General features: G+C 40.6%; 1 protein-coding gene across 6 annotated transcripts in view; it reads right to left on the reverse strand.

The window, feature by feature from the left end:
• The window catches only part of OSMR (oncostatin M receptor), a 32,948-nt gene extending 26,807 nt beyond the window's left edge, over positions 1-6,141 (reverse strand). For 2 of the 6 annotated variants that reach the window (XM_042825553.1, XM_042825548.1), the window contains exons 1-4: positions 6,053-6,130; positions 4,886-5,028; positions 3,963-4,094; positions 79-176 (exon numbers count right to left, since the gene is read on the reverse strand). In XM_042825553.1, the coding sequence (XP_042681487.1) occupies positions 79-151 (73 nt within the window). In that variant the 5' untranslated portion in view covers positions 152-176; positions 3,963-4,094; positions 4,886-5,028; positions 6,053-6,130. Of the gene's footprint in view, positions 1-78; positions 177-3,962; positions 4,095-4,885; positions 5,029-6,052 lie in introns of those variants that run through there. The other 4 variants (XM_042825552.1, XM_042825550.1, XM_042825549.1 and 1 more) reach the window with 4 other exon arrangements.
• Positions 6,142-10,875: the final 4,734 nt, after the last annotated feature.

Below are 10,875 nucleotides of genomic sequence, written 5' to 3' on the forward strand. Positions count from 1 at the left end.
TTGCTTAATCAATGTCACAAATGAGTAAGTCCAAAGCTCTGAATGTTGTAGCTTCCAAATGAAAAAAAAAGTATTTACCTTGCTGTGAGTATGCAGTGCACCAAGTCCTGAAGTGGAGCAATACTGCCAGAAACACGAAGTGATTCATCATTCATCTCCCTTTTCCTGCACACAATCTATTGAGAAACACAACATTTCCATTTGTGTGTTTCTTTTAGGATAAATGTATGCCAGATAATTGTTATTAATTTATTTAAGAATAAATTAACAAATGAAAACCCAGCCACACAACAACCCAGGCAGTTTAGGAGACATTTAGGGAGAATGGACAATGGAGAAAGAAACATCCTTTTGTTCTTGGGATCTTTTTACAGTATAGGGGAAAATATATCACGCATAAAAGTTCAATTCAATCTAAAGAAGGAAAACATACAAATCTCTATAATTTTCCCACCAGACTAGAGTCTGGCCTGATGCATTTTTCATTTTCCCCCTGAACAAATAACAAGAGATCCACCCTAAAAAAGGAAAAAGGTGACAGAGGTGCAAAAGGCAATGTGAATTCTGTTCCACTTACAGCTTGAATGATAAATCCTACAGACTTGACAAAGTATGGTTTCATCCTTTGCCAGCAGAGAGGATAGCAGTATGAGAGGGATAAAGCCAGCTGGAGTTGAAATGCCTGTGTTAAAGTCTTAGCAACTTCTATATCTAGAAGAATTGTCATCTCAAATAACATCAAGCTTTACGTAGCTGTCTGCTTACAGTTTTCACTCTCCCAACTGTGGAGGGACAGAACTCTGACTCGCACATTTCAGCACTGTCCCATGGGACTGACAAGTCAAACTTCGTAACACATCACCACTTCAACATTCCCCTATGCAGAAGGAAGAGGTAAACATCCAGCAATGGCACAGTTAAAAGCACTCAAACACAGAGGGTACAGGACTCCAAACAACAGGAAGAATAGCATAGGATAGAGTTAACAGGAACAATAGTATAGGATAGAGTTATCTTTGACTTCTGGTTTCTATGCTGTGCATTCCTGGAGCTGCATAGCTTTCTCCTCCTGAGCCCAAATGCTTCAGCTGGAGTCTCCCAGACATGAAAGGTGAATGTTGCCTTTCCTAGTCCATAGGCCTCTGCAGTCTTTCTTGCCCAGGAAGCAATATCCTCAGAAGTGTTTGGACAATGTTAAAATAATTAACATAGTTTTGAAAACGTAGGTCTAGTTCATCTTTCAACTAACAGTCTGTTTCAAGAACTAAGTGCAATCAACATCTTCATGGTTATTCCATCTTTAGACATTTTTAAGTCAAATAATTTGATATATCTTGTCTGAAATAAACACAATAAAGGGCTCTTTGCTGTACAGTGGAATGGCAAGTGGAAGAAAAGAAAGTAGAAAGCTTTTCCAAAGTAGATTATGTTAGAAATTCATAAAACTTCAGTACATTGTTCTTACTTTGTATTATAGGAAATGAAGACAAAGCCAAATCTTGCACACCCTTTCCCAGTGGTCCCTTCCAACCCCTACAATTCTGTGTTTCTGTGACGTATTTGTCATGTACCATTTACACATTAAAACTAACAGGAAAGTGTTGTGGCAGTCATGACAGACTATTTGCTTAAACTACCACTTTTCTGGAAAACAAGTCCAAAATCTTTTCTGCTCTACAGAGGTACTCTCAGCTACCATATTGAAATTTCTGTCTAATTTAACTACCTCTCTGCAGATACACACTATCAGTTCTCTAATGATTTGTTCTCTCTCATTTTTACTACTGCATGATACAACTACTGTACACTGCTAATGGACAGTGTACAGTACATTATAATAAAGAACCATCAGAAAGTTAAAATGCTTTCATAATATGCTAATAGTCTCATTTAATACAGTACTGTGAATTGTGATGAAGTACAGCTGTTAAACCAGCTATCATGGGAAAAACTGAAATTCTCTAAGAGAAGAAAATTTTGAATACAGTCAAATAAAAGAAACATTATTAAAAAATGCATTCCCTAATGTAGGAGCATTATTTTGATCAAAATAATCTTTATACAGAGACATCCGACCATGTCTAACAAATTAATCATGTATTGCCATAACTACCAACTAAGGTCAAGCTCTTATTTGCAATATCAGTAATTAACTACTTTTATAATGCAATCAATTAGAATGTGTCTAACTTAAAAAGATTAAAAGAGAATCAGAAAACACATAATTAATATCATTAAAACAAAAAAAAGCAATGCATAGCAATATTGGATTCACAACATCCTTGACAAAACTGAAAGCAACTGAACAACAGAAATGAAGTCAGACAGTCAGAGAATGTTTTCAGGTAACTAAATTCATCACCAAAAATGAGCAAAGCAATACCTCCAATAACTATTATTTTAATATCAAACGCCACAGGAAAAGTTGCAATATCACAATCACGGTTTTGCTGAATGGTTTGGTTGTTTATTTGTCAATCTGAAAAGATATGAAGTGATGCACTTTGAGAAGCACCACACCAGTGTGCCACAGTTGTTCATCTGAGAGTGAGTCAACATTTTTTAAAGCCTAAGAGATCATGTTTTGTTACCATTCCTCAGCATGGAAGGCCTGTGAGTTTTGTGTCCACAAACTCAAGGTTAATAACAAGAAGGTCTCATGTCAGTGACTTTGATTACGGACAGCAAACATGCAATCTGAATACTTCTGTGATTTAAAAAATAAAATAAAATTGCAATAGCTTTTCTCTATCACAGAGCTGTTTGTTCAAGTGAGTTTTGAAGAACTCCAAAGACAGACGTGCCACACCTTCCCTGGACAACTTTTCCCCATTCTTAACAACCCTCTGTGTATATTCAAGCTGAATTTTCCTTGTTAGAATTTGCATCAGGTTCCTCTCATCATTTTGCAAAAGGCTTAGCTTTCTCTTCTCTGTAAATACCCATTAGTTAGGCAAGACAGTAGTTAGAGCTGCTTCTAACTTTCTCTCCTCAAGGCTAAACATGCTTCTATTTCAAATACACTTCCTCAATATGCTCCAGCCTCCAAGCCTCCACAGTATCCTTCTGGATTCAGCCCAGTCTGTCCATCTTCGTAATGGGAGCTAAAAACTCGACACAGTAATGTGGATGTGATCTCACAAGCACCAAATAAAAGGAAATAGTACTCTCTTCAACATTCTGGATATGGTCTTGCTAAGACAGCCCCATAGGTCAGTTAGTCATCCTCACCAAAAAATACACTGCTGGCTGTTTGGCATTGTGACATCTCAGCTCCCCAGCTGCACTGTTCCCTCCTATTCCATCCAACAAGACTTTACATTTATCTTTCTATTACTAAATTCATTAGATTTGTCAGCTAATTTCTTCCAGGTTGCTTAGGTCCGAACAAATCACACCCTTGCCTGTTACAGTGTGAATTGCTTTCATCTATTTAATGCAATCTGTATGCCATTTAAGGATGTATTTCATTCCGTTGTACAGAGTGTTGATAAAGATGTTAAGCAGCACTGGCTCTGATATCGACCCCCAAGGAGTATCATTCTAAATGTTCACCAGGTATCAGCTCATCAGAGTCAATTTCTTTCCTTAAGCCTAATGGTCCAGATAGCTTTGCCTCCAAACCCTTAAAGTGAGGGCTGTGTGAAGGCAGTCATATGAATGCTTCCAGCTATGAACCACCAGATCTAGCAGATATTTAGATGAGGGAGAAAAAAAAAGCAGAGACAGTTGGTAATACACCACTCAATTTAAATTACAGATGCAAGCCAAAAAGTAAGGTGGAATCAGGCCCATTCCCCAAATACACACATAATATTGCTGTTAGTGGGTTGGATTTTTTTGTGTGGGGTTTTTTTGTTTTGTTTTGCTTTTAAGTTTTGCTTTAATGTAGTAAGGAGAGTCTGTGGTCCATAGAATGTGTGGCATCTCCAAGAGACACAAATCAAAGTGAAACACGTTACCTTGGGAAAAGATAAATTCTCTTTCTGCAGGTAATTTTCAAATAGTCTAAATAAATATCTTAAGTAAACTGCTTCTTCTTTGGCTCAAAATCTAGATTATCACCATAAGTCCTCTTCTGGCCAATGCTTTTGCTATTGCATGGAACAGAGGAAAAAGAAATTCCTGTTATTCATCTGATAAGTATGCCAAGATAAACATTTTGTCAAAACTCTCTTAAAGGCATAAAACTATAACTGAAACTTCCTTCAGCATGAGGCTCATGGTACTCATGAGCCAGAGGCTGGATCTATATGGTGAACATACTGCTGCAGTGTCTCCTATGAATATTTAGCATTAGTTCATGACAGAATTGATCTGCCTTGTATTGATCTTTCTCAAGTTGCATTTTTAAATCACCTGTCAAACGGTTCTTCTTCAGCACCCTTTGCTTATTTAAAACAGCTGCCAGCTGTACCCACATCTTCAATTGATCCAACGGCAAAATGCTTTTCTATGATGCAGAAAAATGTATTCATCTGAAGGACAGTATTACGCAGGGACACCAAAGTATAGATATTATCTGACAAATTTTCCTAAATCAGATGTAGAAAATAACTTCTTACCAGTGAGGTAAATACAGTAATAACAATCCTATGGATTTAGATGATGTTTTACATCACATATTCTTATTCACTCTTCTTCAGAAACAAAAAGACCAAGGACAGGAACCACAGTTCAGTTTCTTACCAGGCAACACTACACATTGCTCAATAATTAGCTACCAAAATTAGTGCCAAAATGAGCTGGAATGCCCTTAGCCAGTGATTTCTACAAAAACCTTGGATGGAAGCACATTACTGCTCTTCTAACTCCTGCATTCCAGTATTACATCTTCTCTCACAAATAAGTGGTGTGAATCTGTCATCCAGCTGGGGTAACTTACTTGCCCTTGAAGAAGGGAGAAGTGTCAAACCATCTGACACTCAGCAGGTTTTGGTAAAGAAGCAGCTGCCAAAGCATCTTGAAATTAAACAGTTCTCTTCAGCATTATGTCACACTCTCATAAAAACATGATTTGTAACAATTCTGAATTACAAAAAAAAAAAAAAAAAAAAAAAAAAAAAAAAGAGAGAGAGAACAAGTGATAGATTGAAAAGCAGCACTGCCTTTAGTTCTTGTGCACAACCTCTGTCTTCCCAAGAAATATTAAAGATGATTCCCATCTACTTCACTAATTTACAGCAGAAATTACAGCTGTGTACAGACATTGAAAGATGGTAATAAATCCTTGTTGTCTAAAGGACAAAAAGGAATTTATAAAAGCTGCATGTGAAAGAAAGGATTTTCCATAATTAAGTTCTGATCCACATGCAATTAACTGATTATTCAGGGATAGCTTTGTCTCCCGGTTTGTTGTTCGTTAGTTCAAACAGAAAGAGTGAGCTCTTGGATGTTGATTTTCTAAAGAGCTTTTCCAAAACAGGAAAACACTGCATTTTTCGATCCCACGAGGTTTGGAATCGAAGCAAACAAACAAAAAAGAGCAAGTAAGGGGTGCAAAAACGGGGTGGAAAAGATGTGAAGCACTCAGCGAAGTGAGCAAGTCGGGGTGCCCGCGCTCATCAACACGCAAACGCTACGAGCAGGAGGGGAGGAGTGGCACCCCGTGGTGGCACAGCACCAACAGCCCCACCGCGCTCTTCGTTCTGCGGGAACTAGCTCGGCACGAAACACTTAGGTAAAACGAGAGATGAAAGACACATCCCGAACCGTCGCACTCCGCGGAACACAGGACCCGCACGAGGCAGCACTCGGCAGACTCCATCCAGGGGACGGAGGGAGAGCCGCGGGACGACGCGCGCAGCCCCGCCCGGCTCAGCCGCTGCCCGCGGTCAGACAGCGGGCGGCAGGGGACACGGCCGGCGCTGGGGGCCGTGTGAGCGGGAGGGTGGAAAAGCGGGAGGCAGTCAGGGGGTGCCAGCGGGCACCGCGGGGAACACAAAGCGGAGTAAAAGAGCTCCGCAGAGCGCTTCCCAAGAGATGACGGCAGCTCTCCTCAGCGAAGGCGCGGGGAGACAGACGGGGGGCGGGGGGGAACGGTCCGACTCACCTGCAGCCCGGCAGCTCTCTCAGGAAGCGGGGAGGCACGTTCCCCCGGCGGCCGCGTCGCGCCGGCCTCCCCGCTCGGTGCGGGTCAGGGCTGCGGAGCGCTGGGTGGCCCGGGTAGCCCCTCCTTTCCCGGGCGGGGCGGTGCCTCCCGCAGCCCGCGGAGGACGGGTGAGGAGAGCCTCAGGAATTTCCTCCCCGCTCCGGGAAGCGTGGCCGGCTCCCTTGGCCTCGTTCCCTGGGAGGGTTATCACATCTCCCCGCTCCTCCAGCGCCGGGCTCCTGGGGCTTCCCGGTTGGTGCGGCCGTCCGACGGAACTCGGAACCGAGAAGAGTTTGGTTGGTGAGGCCGGACGCTGCCCGCCTTCAGCACCGCGATCCTTTGAAGCTGCGCTCCGCCAGGTGTTCCTCCTCACTCCCTTGTTCTTCCCCTCGCTGAGCAGCGCCCTGCTGCTCTAGATAGCTTTTTCATTTTCTCACGATGTGACCAAGCAAACGATCTCTAACGAGAAGACAGTGTTATTGTTCGGAGTGTTATTCCGGAGAATTACATCTATGTCTTCCGTGGATTTCCTCTGCAAGTTGAGTCATGCAAACTGAGCGTTTCCTAGACGGTCAGTGGTTACTCATCGTGCATTGCCTGCCTACCTATTTGAGGCGCTAGCGCTATATATACACGTTTACCACTGCCTTTCAATGCTCTTAGAATGCAGGGAGTGAGTACGTGAAAGGTCATATAATTATGTCGTTTTAGAGAAAAATCAAGTTGCAGATGTCTGATAACAAGATGTCCATCTTTTGGCATGTTCCTTCTCTCACATTTTCTCTCTAGCAAATCACTGTAATACATCAATGAGCTCTATTTCCTAAACTGTGTTTTAACAGTATAATTAGGAAATCCTACAGGAAGTCTATCATTTTCATATGGGACAGTAGGATTTGAATAATGTGCAATTAATATTATATAGGATGTTCATATGTTAAAAAGTCTGGTGGGAAAAATGGCACATCACATAATGAAAAGTAAAGGGAATAGATTAAGGCAGCTGCTTAGTTCTAGGGATTTTAAAATTTTGTTTGGGTGTAATTAAACTTCTTTTGTCCTTCTAATGTAAGGGCTGAAAATTTTCGCACTTGCTATTTTAAAGGTAATTTTGAATCATTCCCTTTTTCCAGCCCTCCTTGTCTTGTGTATGAAAGTGTTTCCTCTTACACTTTTGCTGGAGATACCTGTTAAAAATCTGCTGATCAACAGCTCCCAGATCATTTCATGGCTGATTTGGCTTAAAAATTTTCAGCCTCTCAACTCTCTGTTTGGGTAGCAGTGATAATCTCTGATGCTGCTGCTTCACACTCGTCCACATAATCCAGCCGTTCCAGAATTAACAACGTAGTTGTTTATCTTTTGAATGCACCATACCTCAGAACAGGCTTCTTACTTCTGTCTAGGAAAAGTGTTCCTGAAATAGTCACCTAAAACCCAAAAAGTTTTAAATAATAATTATAAGGTATTTCAAAAGATAAATTATCAGATTTTTCATATTTGAGGCAAGAAACTGGAACTAGAAAAAAGAAAAGAAAAAAAAGAAAGAAAGCAAAAAAAAACAAAATAAATCCACAGATGAACTAAGTGTAATGTGACATCAGTGTTACAGTGTTTTCAAAGAGTTCCAAACTAGATGCCGAAGACCTTTGTGTAGTGAGTCTTAGAAATGTATTTTGGGAGGGCCTTGAAAGAGACATCAATCCAGCCTCAGCCTTTTTTCTCAGGAAGTGCAGCACTGAATTCCATCACCTACCATCCCAGGTGCACAGATGCCTGTGTATGTGTGTCCAGATCCCTGACCTGATATGTCACAGCAGCATAACCTCAACCCAGGCTTGTACGACTGAACTGGGAGAGCATCTATAGAAAGAGGAGAGTGTTGGAAGTACAGACTGTAAGAAAGAAGAAAGGCATGATATCAATAGTAGTTGAAGAATTTTGGAAGGAAAGTACCAGCATAAAAAGGTATAAAATCCTAACAGGAAAAGTCACCTGAGGAGAGCTAGTCAAGCTAGTCAGTCTAGCTAGGAATTAGCTGGGAATCAGTGAATCTTATCGTTACCTTTGAGGATCTGATAGAAGGTGGAAACAGTACAATACTGAGAATCCTTTCAATTGAGACACTGGAAATGGCCCTTTCCCTTCTTGTTCGTGCCTGCTGACCCTGTATAGGCTTCTGTAGGACATTAACAAAAGTGTCAAGTATACTAATGCTTAGTCTAATAACTCATTAAACACTAGCTATGTTTGTGTGCGTGTGTGTTAGGCAATAACTAAATGCTTTATTTTGAATTATGTATATTCTTCATATAAAGTGTCTGTACTTGGCTAAAAATACCTAAACAAACTGACCAAGAAGGGCCATAACCCTCCCATTCAAAACCGGACTTCACCTGTACGATAATTCTTCAGAGCCTCCAATAAATGCAATTTCAGAACCTTTCTAAGTGACCTGACACAACCTTTCTTTTCCCCTGAAATATTTTTCCCAATATACAACCTGAACATCCCAGACCAAAATCTGTGACTCTCATTATCTTAAGGCATTTGCAATCACCAAGATACGTTGCTTGTCCAGTTTGTAACAGCTGTTTAGATAGTTGTGGCCTGCCTTTGAGTGTTCCCTTTATCTTCTGTTTGGGAAAAAAAGCAGGCTTGTAGTTCATATGCTACAGGCCACTGACAGTCTTAATACCTTAGTGGTCTGTCTTCTGTTTCTCAGCATTTCCCTTGAACAGAGTAACAAATATCTGGATGCATTATTACAGTATCCTAGCTGGTGGTTAAAAGTACTACCAGAGCCCTGCATTTGCACGCAAGGCTCTCTTATCCCTCCTGTTTATTCCCAGTGCCTAGTTCATTAGTGTAATATCACTTCAGGTGGGCATCCAGCCATGATAATTTCCTCCCAGAGTATGAGATCTTCTCCCATAACGCTGTCCTTTCAGCTTTTTCATTTGTGCGCATAAGCTTGGGGTGGCTGCCAACTAGTCCACCACTTCCCTCACTTCACTGTCATTCATCATCACTTTCCTCATCACTCCTAGTTTGAAGTTCTCCTCAGGATTGCCAGCCTGTTGGCAAAGAAGCTTTTGCCACTCTTAGTCAGGCAGATCTTATCTTCCAGCAGTCCTCATTCCTCAACGAGGGTCCCATGGTCATAAAATCTGGTTCCTTCTAGTTGACACCTGCGGTATGGGGATATGTTAACCTTCAGAATTCTCCACTCATGGCTGACACATTTTCCCTTCTATGGCTGGATTGAGAAGGTACCAACTGAGCACCTGTGCCCTTAGGCATCACCTCCCAGCCAAATTTTTAGCCTTTGCTGTCCTGAGGATCTCCCTTTCCCATCCCAAAGCACAGAGGTGCTGCTGCCTGCCCCTTCCTTCAGCACTGCTGATGATTCAAGTTCTAATATCTGTAGGATATCGGAGAACACGAACAGGCCTCTTTCACACATCCTCTGTCTCAGAATCAGCTAAAAAAAAGAACTTAAACCAGCCTTTCATCAGGAACAGCTAGTAGAATTCCTTCTATGTTATTAGACTTAGGAAGTCAAAGAGTCCTGGAGCTATCTCTTCCTGGCAGACATAGGCATCCTGAAGTTCTATAGAGTTCCCAGAAGTTCTCCAATAATCTAACAGATGTTTCCTTAAGATCTAGAAAATGTACAGACGGAACCTAGAAAATGCTGTGTAAACTTCTGTATCTGGTGTCTGCCTTCTGTTAGCTCTCTTAAGTAATTTTTGTTGTTTGTTTTTCTGTTATTTTGGGGGGAGGGGGTGGTTGGGCTGTTTCGTTTTGTCTTGCTTTGCTTTATACATATGCTGATGTAAGCAAGTTTCATTAGTAGGAAAACTCAGGTAAAAAAATGTTGAGCTTATGATTTGGAAAGAATAACTTGGAAATCATTATCATTTAGGATAATATATCAGCCTACACTGAACTTGTGTAAGAAACCTTAGGTGGCAACAAACCAAAATTTGGATTTTAAACAGCAAGTCCATGGAACATATAATACTAGCAAAAACACACTGTGCTGTTTGAAAGATTAAATGCATCAGATAAAAATTCAAGGGCATGAATAAATCCCCCTCTGTGTGAGTATCTTTGTTTTTTCTCTTTCTTCAGACAGAGATTGATAATAAGTGTTTGTTCACATCATCTTCCTATCTCTTCAGACAGTGTCGAGTTGCACTCACTAGGAATACTTGTGGCTGGAATTCTGGAGTAAAAAAGTAAAAATGTGCTGATGTTTGCCTAGGAAGAGAAAAATTACTTACTTTAAGAAAGAAGAGTTTGATTAGGATTCTAATACCAAGTAGAAAAATAGTCAAGATGTTTAATCTCCTTGAGACTTGCTGCAGATTTTGAATCTCTACAGAAAAGCAGTAACATGTATGAATAATCCTGAAGTCTTTCAGTTGTAAATGTATATTTACAACAGTGTGAATAAACCTTTTAGGCCACCTTTAGCACTAAAGCACAATTGATTATGCCTACAGCCTAATTCTCCAAACTTTTTCTTTAAAACTTCTATTGCTAGAATCTTCACTGCCTTCCGGGGCAGTCTTTAGCAAGGAATTAATTATCCTTAGTAATAAAAAGTTCTCTAATGTATAATCCAAAAATAATTACTAGCTTTTTATACTCACCAGTATCTGTCTAAAATCTCACAGATTTTTATTTTGTAGCAGACTTTGAAGTATTGAAGACAAATAACAGAATCCTCTCAGCTCCCTCTTGGCTAAATAAGTTCAATTATTTCAGTAGTCTAA

The sequence above is a fragment of the Centrocercus urophasianus genome, unplaced genomic scaffold (genome assembly GCF_019232065.1).
Source record: "Centrocercus urophasianus isolate 14NV4802_14NV808 unplaced genomic scaffold, USGS_Curo_1.0 seq_25, whole genome shotgun sequence".
Lineage (NCBI taxonomy): Eukaryota > Metazoa > Chordata > Aves > Galliformes > Phasianidae > Centrocercus > Centrocercus urophasianus.